This window comes from Periophthalmus magnuspinnatus, chromosome 3, assembly GCF_009829125.3.
Source record: "Periophthalmus magnuspinnatus isolate fPerMag1 chromosome 3, fPerMag1.2.pri, whole genome shotgun sequence".
Classification (NCBI taxonomy): domain Eukaryota; kingdom Metazoa; phylum Chordata; class Actinopteri; order Gobiiformes; family Gobiidae; genus Periophthalmus; species Periophthalmus magnuspinnatus.
In genome coordinates this window covers 9,253,997-9,266,120 of record NC_047128.1, presented here as the reverse complement: position 1 = coordinate 9,266,120, position 12,124 = coordinate 9,253,997, and the positions used below count along the sequence as shown (strand labels likewise).

General features: G+C 41.7%; 1 protein-coding gene across 1 annotated transcript in view; it reads right to left on the bottom strand.

Moving 5' to 3' along the window:
- Positions 1–12,124, bottom strand: part of uacab (uveal autoantigen with coiled-coil domains and ankyrin repeats b) — an 81,369-nt gene that overhangs the window by 33,415 nt on the left and 35,830 nt on the right. Inside the window, 3 exon segments of the mRNA XM_033987630.2 lie at positions 255–319; positions 1,802–1,890; positions 10,009–10,136. Coding sequence (XP_033843521.2) covers positions 255–319; positions 1,802–1,890; positions 10,009–10,136 — 282 coding nt within the window.

The following is a 12,124-nucleotide window of genomic DNA, read 5'->3' as shown; positions in this document are numbered from 1 at the left end:
AGCAAAAAAAAACCCAAAAAACCTGAATTATAATAGAAATAACAGAGCAATGAAGCTAGTGTGTTTACCATCACCCTGAGAAGTACAGGTATTATACTGCACTTTAGATTTATTTTTACAAAAGTTTAAATCTTTACAACTTTACTTCAATTTGTGGACCTTGCCATTGATTTTGAAGTGTAGATATTGATAATCCTAAATATCCTTTTACTAGCCACAGCAGCATTGTTTTCATTACTGGAGCCCACACTCACCTGCAGCAGCTTCTGCACGCACAGGGAGTGTCCATTTCTGCAGGCCAGATGAAGAGCGTTTTTACCTGTAAGACACACAACAGGACAGGGCTTTACACTAGAGCGGAGGAGGACACACATGAAGGACATAGGAATATGACGTAACTGCATGAAGGTTGCTTTGAGACAGCAATAGGTCTATCTATGGGTTTAAAAAACGTTAAAAAATTAGGATCATTGCCATGGTGATTTTGTCTGGTCAGTATTTGTGGAAGTCTGACCAGATAAGTTGTTGTTTAAAACTATCTGCTACAAAAAAACAAAACAATCAGACACACACATTACTAATAGGGCCGTGACGTTGTGTTCTTGGGCAAAACACCTCACGCACCTTATGGGTGAATGTGAAGAAGACACCTCGCCCACCTTATGGGTGGATGTGGTGATTGGGTGATTGGTGGTGGTCAGATGGTGCAGATTAATAGCCTTGCCTTGTCTTACATTGTATAGAGTTCAAAACCAAACAATATTTCGTTATTTCAAATATTGATTTTTATATATTATATCTATATCTATATCTTCATAGATATTTGAAAATCTACCCAAGTAGTTTAAAACACACAGTTTTTCACTCACTTTAATTTATTTTAATGACACACCAAATCAGGTGAAGAATGTTTTCTTGAAATAGGACAATACAACCATAACTTCCCTTTGATTCTGAACAGTCTGGTCTAATTGTTTTCTCTATCCAACCTGATTTAAGGTGTCTGATTTAATGGTGACTGAACTATCTGCATACTCACTCAAATGCTCATTTTAGCCTTTCATTTCATACTTGTGGTGGATTGTAGAGTGGTTTTATTATCACATGATCACATGAGAGTGAGGATAAAGAACATGTTTGAGGAGGGATCGGTCTAGGTTCCGCTAATTGGCCTCTAATTAGACCAGTGAACATTCCTCACTGCTCAGATGATTCAATATTAAGAAACAGTCTGAGCAGCAGCCAGACTCAATGCTTCTTTGAAGTTACAGTCTCCAGTACAACGTGTTGGCTGCTCTGACTATTCATGAATCTGGAACGATCTGTCCAATTGTGCTTCTACTGTCAGTCTTCATTCTTTTATGTGGAACCTGTCTGCTTAAAAAGTGTACAATGAAACTGGGTCCACCACATGTACTTCTTACTTGTACTATGTAATGTCATGGCATTAAACAGATCTATCTTGCAATTATGTACCATCTTGCAAGTGCTTTATTGATATAATTAAGACCTTGAAAACCATTCTTACTATAGATCGACAGATATGTTTCATTTGTTTTGTTTTTTTCCAAGGTCAGTTTTTTACATAATAAAATTATTACAAGAAAAAAAATGTCCAATGACCAAGCAGTAGTCACATTTTGTGAAAAAAAAAATCAAAAAAAAAAATCACATAACTTGTTCCTGAGGGGCCATTTAAGCACATTCAGCAGTAAAATACAATAATAATAGAAAAGCTCAAAATCCCCAAATATTAAGTAATTTAAAAAAAGAAAAAAAAAAAGACTGGGGCTGTACTCACCTGTGGCATCGGTGGCTGTGATGTCCACATTGTGCCCCAGGATGAGGTTCAGGCAGTCCAGATGCCCTCTGGTGGCTGCCAAGTGAAATCTACCAGAAGAAGAATGAAAAACAGTTTTAATGTGTGTCTGCGTAAATGTTCAATGTTTGTTTCATGGTTTGATTTTCATTGTAGAATCCCTATAGTTTAAACTGATCTTGAGGACAGGTCAGAATTCTGTGGTGGAATTTTCTGTTTAAAGAGGGGTATTTTACTTCTATGGGTTATTAAAGAGGGGTATTTTACTTCTATAGGTTATTAAAGAGGGGTATTTTACTTCTATGGGGAATTAACTGCTAACTTATTTAGATCGCCATGCTACCTTTTATAGTTTTGAAAATGCTAATTCGCTGAGACCACGTACTAACATGTTTTATAATTTTCACTTTTCTTTTTGGCACTCAGTCTCCCTCCCTTTGATCTCCATGTTAAATCAATCCACCTTCAGAGTGCACAAAACAATCAGCATACATCACCACTAATGAAACTACTGCACATCACATCAGGTTTGTCAAGTTCCTGTGCACAGTTTGTATCATGTTTTTTGTATGTTTATGGAGAATTGTCGTGTGGCAGCATAGGTCGTGTAGACTTGTGGCCAGAGCTTTACACAGAATCTTTTAGCTAACCATAAAGAAGTTTCAAATAGTGCCCGGGAGAGATTGCTAAAATACTGAAAAATGCATGAAAGACACTGAAAACGTCTTGATACAGGTTTTTAATGAAGGAAGAACATTATAAAAATAGATTTTTCCATAATAAGATTGCATATGTGATGACCTTGTATACATTTACCATTTCCTTAATTACTTGCCCAATCCACATGAAACAAAAACTGGCACAAGTTGAACATCTCTGTCAGAATTCTCTGTGCATGTAAACATAGCGACTACTGTTTTTTTCAGGAGGAGTTTCGATTTTAAGGTACAGAGTAGACATAGTTAGACACTCCACTGCATGACTCAGCACTTTGAAAGGTAAAAGCTGTTATCGTGCCAAACATAAGAAGGCTGCATGTGAGCGAGAGCAAAAGTGTCTGGAGGAACCATTAGCTGAGAAGTGGGTGGCCCTCTTTTCAATATCTTAAGAATTACTAATGGCAAGAGAAAGCACTGTTTTGTAATTATGAGTGAACATTATACCAAAAATAACAACTAAATGATACCTAGTGGTAGACATGATGGATCAAACTACGCCTAGTTTGTAGCAGAATGACTCAACATGACTCAACATCTGTTTACGAAGTACATTTTATTTCATTGTGCTAGTTATTGTGTCGGTGATGATGTTCTTCATTTTATGGCATACACTGCATAATGGATATACTGCGGATAATGGTGCTGCTTTGTGGTTAATCGTAGCAATACAAATTGATGACTTTTGCTCAAAACTGGGACTTGAACTCAAAACCTTTAGTCAGAATCTTGCCTTCAACAATACAGTAACCTTTGCTTCTCCAATTGTCCCACAATGGGGAAATTACCGTGTTGCAATGCAAAGTTCAAGAACATGCAAACCATGTACCAGAATAACCCCCTCAGATCATATGAAAAGTACTTTGACTTTACCGTATAGTTGAAACATATAGTGCAGTAAAAAGTAGATATCTGCTCTTAAATGTGAAGTGAAAATATCCACTGTAAAAATGTAGTTAAAGCAAACATTGTGCTTGTGTCTCTCTATAGTTATAATCTATGACATCCATGGTTCATTGTTATATAATTTGAGCATTGTAAAACTGCAACATTCATTTAAAAGAACTTAATAAAAGAAACAAGTCTTCTGACTTCCGCATTAGAAAACTACACTGCCCAATGGGAGCTGACGTCGCCATAAACATCGTCACAACAAAGAGCCATGAAGTTGTTGGCCCTCCTATGGACAGCAACACAACCCTAGTGAGCAGCGACTTGGGGATGGGGATCAACAAAAAAAGCTCTAAAAAGTAAATTTTGCAGAATAAGTTCACTTCAAAAAAGGATAGTATGTAACACTGTGGTGGTGGAAAGCCAACTGCGGGATTCCATGGATACAAAGGAGTTATAACCATACTTAACATTCTCCATGGAGATACATACAAGTCCCAAACGGTTATGTTTAGCTGTGTATAAGACTGAAAGGTTTTCATTTTGTACTCTTCTCTTTTAATGTTCTTTTTATGATGATTATTAATGTTTTGATTTGTTTGTATTGTAATTTCAATGTCTGTCTTCGTCTGTAAAGCACTTTGAATTTCTTTGTGAATTGTGCTATACAAATAAACTTGTCCCGCTTTACACACCTATAATGAATTATTATTACATACTATGGCTCTAAGTACATATACAAACTGTGCAGTACTTTTACTTTGCTCACTATAAGCAGAGGAATACAGGGGTGAAAAGTAACTGCCATCTTAATTGAGCAGTTCTTTGAAGCCCATACTTGCCAACATGTCTTTAATCATCACTTTGGCTGGAAACGGTAGCTTTCATCTTCCTCCTCTGATGGCCCCAGAGCTCGGAGCCAGCCAGAAGCAAAAGTTGTGGGGTATATGCATGAGAGTGTGTGTGGGGAAGAGGGGTGTAAACCTATCCAGTATGTGGTCACATGAACCTGCTTATACCCAGCCAGAGCTATCTGCCAAGGAGACAGTGTGGCTGACACCTCTACACTGCCAGGGTATTAAAAGCCGCGTTGATGGCCAGGAGAAAGTGCTCCTCCGGGGGGCGCCACAAGGTCCTGACCTCCCAGGATCAGGAGCAGACAGGCATGTACCTCTCTACAATAAGCAGACAGTGCAGAGAATGCAGGAATATATTAACTATATTTAACATGCAATGCCAAAATATAAAAATAAGAACAAAAGTGATGTCTAATTATGAAGACCAGAGCTGAATGGGATCTTGGCTAAACCCAAGTTGCGAACATACATTCAATTAAAAGATACATTTAAGACTAGGCAAATTTGAGTAGGAAGCAAAGATCATTGATGGGACAGTTACATACAGGGATCCTTCCCCTGGCTTTAGAAACTGGGAGGTTCTCTCAAACCCCTGAAGAAGAAAGACTTTGTGGTTTATGTGAGTTGGGCGAAGTAGAAAGTGAAGTTCATTTTTTGTTGTATTGTCCATTTTATGATAAATTTAGAAATCCTTTATTTGATGAAATGTTCGCCCATTGCCCTGAAATGTTCTGGTGTGATGATGACAGCAAGATGAAATGTTTGTTTAATTCTAATATTTATAAGTTGGCATCATTTCTATGTAAAGCCTGGAAGAAGCGGTTTATTGTTGTTTTCTGTTGTATCACACGTCTGGACTATTGTATTTTTGTTAATGGTGGATGGGGGTGGATGATGTGGTCTTATACATGTTATACAAAACTCTCTCGTTCCTGGATGGGACAGGGGGGTATGTTAGACTCATGTTTTTTGACTTCACCAGTGCCTTCAATACAATCAAACCTCAAATTCTGAGAGGAAAGCTGGAGGTGATTGGAGTGGATCCCATGTTAATCACTTGGATTCACAACTACCTCACAGAACGTCCACAGTACGTCAGGGTGGGTGGCAATATCTCTGAGACAGTGGTGACAAACATTGGGACCCCGCAGGGGACAGGACTGTTGCTGTTTCTCTTTACTTTCTACACTGCTGACTTCGCATATAAGTCTGAAACCTGTCACATCCAGAAATATTCAGATGATACAGCAGTGGTGGCATGTGTAAAAGGAGAAAATGAAATGGAGTATAGAGACCTTATTGCTGCTTTCACAGTCTGGAGTGAGAGAAATGGTCTTGTTCTAAATACATCTAAGACCAAGGAGAAGATTGTGGACTTCCGTAGACTGAAACGAAATGAATTTCCCTGGTCTGGGGATTAATAAAAGTATCTATCTGTCTATCTATCTGTCTATCTATCTGTCTATCTATCTGTCTATCTATCTGTCTATCTGTCTATCTATCTGTCTATCTATCTATCTATCTATCTATCTATCTATCTATCTATCTCCTCAAAGTGATCCAGACCACTTAATGGTACTACTCTAAGGGTTCGCTTTGGACCCCTCAAATGGGCCGGTACGATTCATTTTAGACATTGGAGACACTTTGGGACTGTACCGATCCACTCCAAACTGAACCAGTGTAAAAGAGACTTGCAGTTCTGTGGAGCCCTACAGCAGGAGGAGACTACGTTTCACCCTGTCGCTGGCTCTTCACACCTGCTGCGTGGCCCCTCAGGTTGACACACAGTTGCTATTTTAAATCCAGCACAACTACTACTCCATCATAATGTCAGTGCCACGTCAGCCTGCAGATCCACAGCATCACATAAACAACACATGTGTCATGCTGACAAACACCCCAAATATAAAAAATATGTATTTAAAGTACTGTCACCAATGTAACTAGTGCACAGTGCACGCAGACACTGGAGGCAAGGCAGGTCAAGTGTTTTGCCCAAGGGCACTAGATTATTTCCAGTCAGGATTGCAGACTGTAGTGACACAGATGAGCACAAGGTTGACCATTCAGACACATCTACAACATGCTCTCCACTATTTAGTCTGTCCAGCCCCACAAAGGTACAGCAATAATAATAATAATAATAATACATTTTATTTGTTAGGCGCCTTTCAAGGCGCAGGAGCTCGGCGCAGGAGCTCGACAGGAACTCGACAGGAGCAGGCAGGGGACATTACTGACATTCTGTGACAGAGTTATTATGGGCAAAAAACTGTTGGTGATAATATCCAGATAATGATTAAAAATGGTTACAGTTTAACATGGGGCGATATTAAAAAGCATAACTAATATTCTGGACAAGTTCCAGGTTTAAACAACTATTACAGCACTGATCTACAGGAGATGCTTGCATATGAGCATATGATGTGCCATGTTATGTATGGTGTGCTATATAATGTATGGTGTGCAATATAATGTATGGTGTGCTAAGTATGGTGTGTTATTTTATGTATGGTGTTTTATGTTATGTATGGTGTTATAGAGATTAGCTTTGGTAGCAATTATGACACACACAACACATTACATACCACAAATGATTATTGTCTACCATTTTTAGGATGCAGACAACAAATGAGCCCAGGGGCCACATGCCTCTCCAGAAAGTGTGGAGCCCACAAACATACTCACCCAGAGTGACAACCGCCAGTCCCTGAGAAGCTGAGGCAATGACCAGAAAGGAAATCATACTCGCTCATACTCAATCATAAAAGGACTAAAAGTCTACTAGATATCATGATACATTTAGGTCTTCCCACAGTGGCCAAGACAGAAAAATGGAAAAAAAAGGTAATTATGGAAGTCCATTTTTCATATGGAAGTCCATTCTTCAAATGTAAAACTCTTATTGCCTGACAGCAGCGGTGGTGGTGCTAACCCAGAACTAGCTAATGCTATTTCCACAGGTGTGAGACCATTAGGTCTAAACCTCTCATCCCCACACACAGAGGCTTATTCTGGCTCCTCTGCGTTATACGCAGACTACAGCGTCTAATTAGTGTACCCGCTGTGAACAGTCATTACAAGAGGAGAGATTTGGCATTCTCTTGGCAGCCGGGCACGGGATGCCCCAGACACAGGGTAGCTGCTCTGTGGCCTACTGAACTGTACTCATGTGAGGGGCTAAACAGAGAGGGAGAGAGACGAGGGGGGGGGAGAGAGATAAGGAGGGGAGAGAAAGGGACAGAGGAGTCGAAGGAGGAAGAGAGAAAGAAATAGAGAGAGATGGGGGAGGGAGATAGTGAGAGGAATAAAGAGAAATGTAGGGAGCAGGTATAGAGAGAGAAAGCGAGCGAGAGAAAGACAGAAAGAGAGAAAGAGAAAGACAGGGAGACAGAAAGAGACAGAGAGTGAGAAAGACAGAAAGAGAGTTGTGAGTGTTGTTTTCGGAAGACGCCACAAACCCATGACCTCATTCCATAAACTCTGTCCTCCATCTGAAAACAAACAGTTCAGGAGCTTGTGTCCAGCGCTCACAGGAACCTGATCTCGCCTGAACACATTCTAGCACCTTAATATGAGAACAGGCATGGATCAGACCATGTTAGATTGGTTCTATTGGCGGTGACTGTGTGCCGAGCTACTTTGCAGTGTCGGGGGAACTTCACACAATGCTGAAAATACTTGTTGTGGTATGCGCTAGACATACCAAAGTCACAAAACCATGTATTTGTCAAAAAAGAGCATGTGACCACTCCAGCTGTCTGCTCAACAACAAAAGCAGCTCTGCATTTAATGCCAATGGTACTCAGCTTATAAAGCCAACATGTCCACACCACTGCACTGGTGTCTGAGATTTGAAATGTGCAAACCTAGACACAATATTTAACGATTCCACCAAGCCAAGTTACAAGTCTAATCAAAGAGGAAGCCCGCTCACAGTGGTTAGGATAGTTTTTATTAACTAATAAAAACACCTGATAGATGTGTTTAATACTATACTGTGGAATATTCCAGGCTAAGCACTCTCCTCATGGAGACAAGCAGGTGGAGGACCAGAGAACTTACACAGTGCTTTCAGATTCTTGACTGTTATCTTGCACTCCTTAATGTGCTCAAGAGTTCCACTGTTTAAAAGGTATTTACCTAAGAAAACCCCTATAATACACAGTCAACTTTATGTAAGAACTGAGTGATGCTGTCAAGACACCTGTCAGTGAACACGACATACTCCCATTATTTCCGTCTGCAAGTATACTTCACATGGAGCACTGGAGATGACACAAGAGTGAGCTCAGGAAAGCATTTATGTTGCTCTTACACCGTGTGTGGTATAAAGCCCAGCACCGGCAGGTAATCATTACAGAGGGGGTATTATGCTAAATCAATTTTTTTGAGCTTTTGACCAAAATGATCCCTCATCAAAAACACACCTGAAGAGGTTTTAGATGTCATCCATGCATGTCTCAGTAATTTAGCTACCTGTAATTTTAGCTATCTCTCCTGGGCCCTATTCAAACCCTCCTTACGGTTAGCTGTAAGATTCTGTCCAGTGTTCCACCCACAAGTCTACATCACCCATGCTCCCACACAACTCCATAAACATACAAAAGTATGACACAAAACTGTACACAGCAACAATGTTACGTGGTAACAGTTAATACCCCATAGAAGTAAAATACGACCTCTTCAATCAGTGTTAGTGCAGCCTCTGCAACTCAGTGAGTGAATTCTGTAGGTTCTGTACTTTCACATGAGACATGGCCTGACCAGTAAGAACTGGCCTGACCATAATGTTTTGAGGTCATCTGAAACCCAGCAAGAGCAATCAGCCCATATGGGGAAGAGCTCAGTTTTTTCAGTATGTGATTTAGAACTTCTGGTGAACACTGATTCATCTACATTTTTGTCTGGATGACAACATGGGGAGTTCCCACGACAGAAGACCATATCTCTTACATCCCCCTTACATGTGCGCACCAAACTGTCTACTGAAAAATCATTACAAGTGCCAACATCCCTCACTAACCAGCGCCACTCCCCATAATCCATCATGCTAAACAGATTAACCTAAAGCGACATCAGCCATGTAAAGCAGCCCCAAAACAGCTCTTGAAAATGTCCTCTAATCCCTATAATGGTTGTCAGCTGGTCAGCGAGGCAGCCCCATGATCTGATGGACTGTGGGAGTCATTTCCTGTTGAGACTAGATAAACAGCCCGTGGTCAGAGTGATCAGAGCAGCCAGAGTGACCCCCCTCCACACGCAAGCTACAAATGCATGTACACTCTGCTTTTGTGGGAATAAGACAAGCACTCGTAATGTTATGTAATGTTATGGCTATCTTGTCTCACTGGGTAAAGGTCCAAGGTTTGATGATAGCATAGCGTAGATATGCTTGAGGACTCCCACACTGCAAAGTGTGGGGAGATTAGAGTGTTAGGGTCATGTAGGGACTTGTTTTCATTTCACGTAAGGAAAGCGACTGCATGATCTAGGCAGAAGGGAATTCCCTTTTAAAGGGTCTGGGTGGAAATGAAACAGCACTACATTACCAGCATCAGAGGCATGCTCACATGGGACATGGAAACCAATAGGCTTAGGGAGACGCACTTCCTACTGAACTCTTGTCAACTTGAGACCGACTTTGTGGACACAACAGCGGCACCACAGCGGGCGTGACAAAGTGGGCGTGACAAAATGCGGTAGTGTGTGGTACTTACGCAGAGAGCCCTCCATGTCCAGCTTGGTGGGGATGATGCCCTTCTTGGCCAGCACCGCAGACACCTTGTCCACCTCACCCCGCTCCACCGCCTTCATTAGCCGGTCGTCATACTTGTTCCAGTCTGTGTTCTGGAGGGGCAGACAGCGCAGAAATTACAGAACAACTATATGTGTATATCATTATACTACAAAATGCTCCAACATTGTGTTCGGGCTCAAACATGCCTCAGAAAATGTTCTCAATAAAAGCATTTCCACAGCAGTGCTATTAAAGACAATAGAGAAAAAACACATACAAAAGAAATACATACAAAAGGCATGGCGGTGCATTTGAGCCAGCGGCTCATCCTCGGTGAAGGCAGCTGGTCCTTGCACCGTGCTACAGAGAAGGTTGCCAGTTTTCCTCTTTACAAACACAACACAGAAGAAAAAGGTCCTCAGTTGCAGCACTCAGCCAGTGAGTGCAACAGTCAGATACAAAAGTCCCAAAGAGTTCACATGGAAGACTGGGAAAGCATTCCTGATCTGCCGACAGGCTCTGCCTGTGAGCTCATCACTGCACAGCAGTTTAGACAGGGGAGGAGAGGGGGAGTAGAAAAGAGGGAATGGAGGTGGAGAAGCAGAAGGGCCAGCCCTGCCAGCCCTGGGACCAGCCCTGGCCGGCTCCTGCCACTCCTCCTCTGGGAACAGTCAGCTCAGCCTGACTGCTGCCTGCGGCCTCCCACAGTCTGTGCCCTGTGCCCTCAGTCCTGTGCCCTCAGCCCCCAATGCCCATGCGCACCCTGTGCCCTCAGTCCTGGGGCTGCTGTGCTTCTGCTTCTGGTCTGAAGCTGCACTTCTCTCAGACTTCTGCTTGTATGTGGCTCTCTGTGTGAAAAGCTGTGCTGCGTCCTTCTGCAGTCCCTCCTGTTATGCTGCTTTCAGTGTTTCCAAATGGCGACTGAGTGAGCAGCCCGGGGTAAATATGGGAGGTTTAAAATATCCCCCCTCCCTGTAAACAGCATTGGTGCAGACAGCCCTGTAGACTGGTTACCTCTTTATTTTTTGACCTCCAACCTCCGTGTAGTGACTGATAGGAAGACAGGAGCTAAGAATACATAGTGGACATGCCTTGGCTATGAGTAATGGCTTTAGTGTCCATCAGCGCTGCCAGACTGAAACAAGGCTGACCCCACACTGCGCTCTTGCTCCAGCTGAAAATACGGGTGTCACTGGGGGATTAGGCTGTGGGCTGGGGCCTAAGGGAAGGACACTGAGGGTCTAAACGGGTGCAGCTCCCAAAGCCCCTGATCCCTGCACTCCAGTAGCCTGGTGAGACACCCTTCTGCGGGCAGCTCAGAATGTAACAGGCACCATGTGGACCACATGACGATGAGCTGGCGGCAAAGGCTTGGCAGTAAACAGGGCTGAGGTGTCAGTTGAGAAGGTTAGTGATGTAGAGCGCGAGGAGACAGAAGATGACACCATCTACTTACACAGTGCAGCAGATTACAGAGTAGGGTTACAGTGTGGGCAGACTGGAATTATAGCAGTGGAATGATGCACACAAACGTCAACAAGGCCCAGCAGATACAACAGTGGGGCATAAATTTGATATTATATTTGTTGCTATATATGATACCATACATAGGCCACAACACTATACACATCACGATACTATGCACTTTCGATTCAGTACAATTTGATACGAAACATTTCAAATGGATTTGATGCAGTTCAGTAAAAAATAAAGGCTTTCGGGCCCTTGCTTCATGATCAACCCCATTTTCATAAAAAAAAAAAAAGCATGGTCATCTTCCAGATAATGATAAAGTGGATTTTGTTTTATGTATTCTTCTAGTTACTAACTAAACATGTTGCAGTTGTCATTCCTTATTCATCCATAGCTTAAATGAGCTTAAAATGTACTCGTACAAAAGAGACATATGGTGTGATCCTTTAGAGCAGTAAAACTGCATAACTATTAAATCACAACTGTGATACTAAAAGACTTTGTTAAACCAGTACTTGTGCAAAGTTACTATGAAATACATCATTTTAATCATTAAAACTGTGTATATATCAAATGTAATGCATAAACGAGTTACACAAAATAATTTGGTAAAATATATATTTAA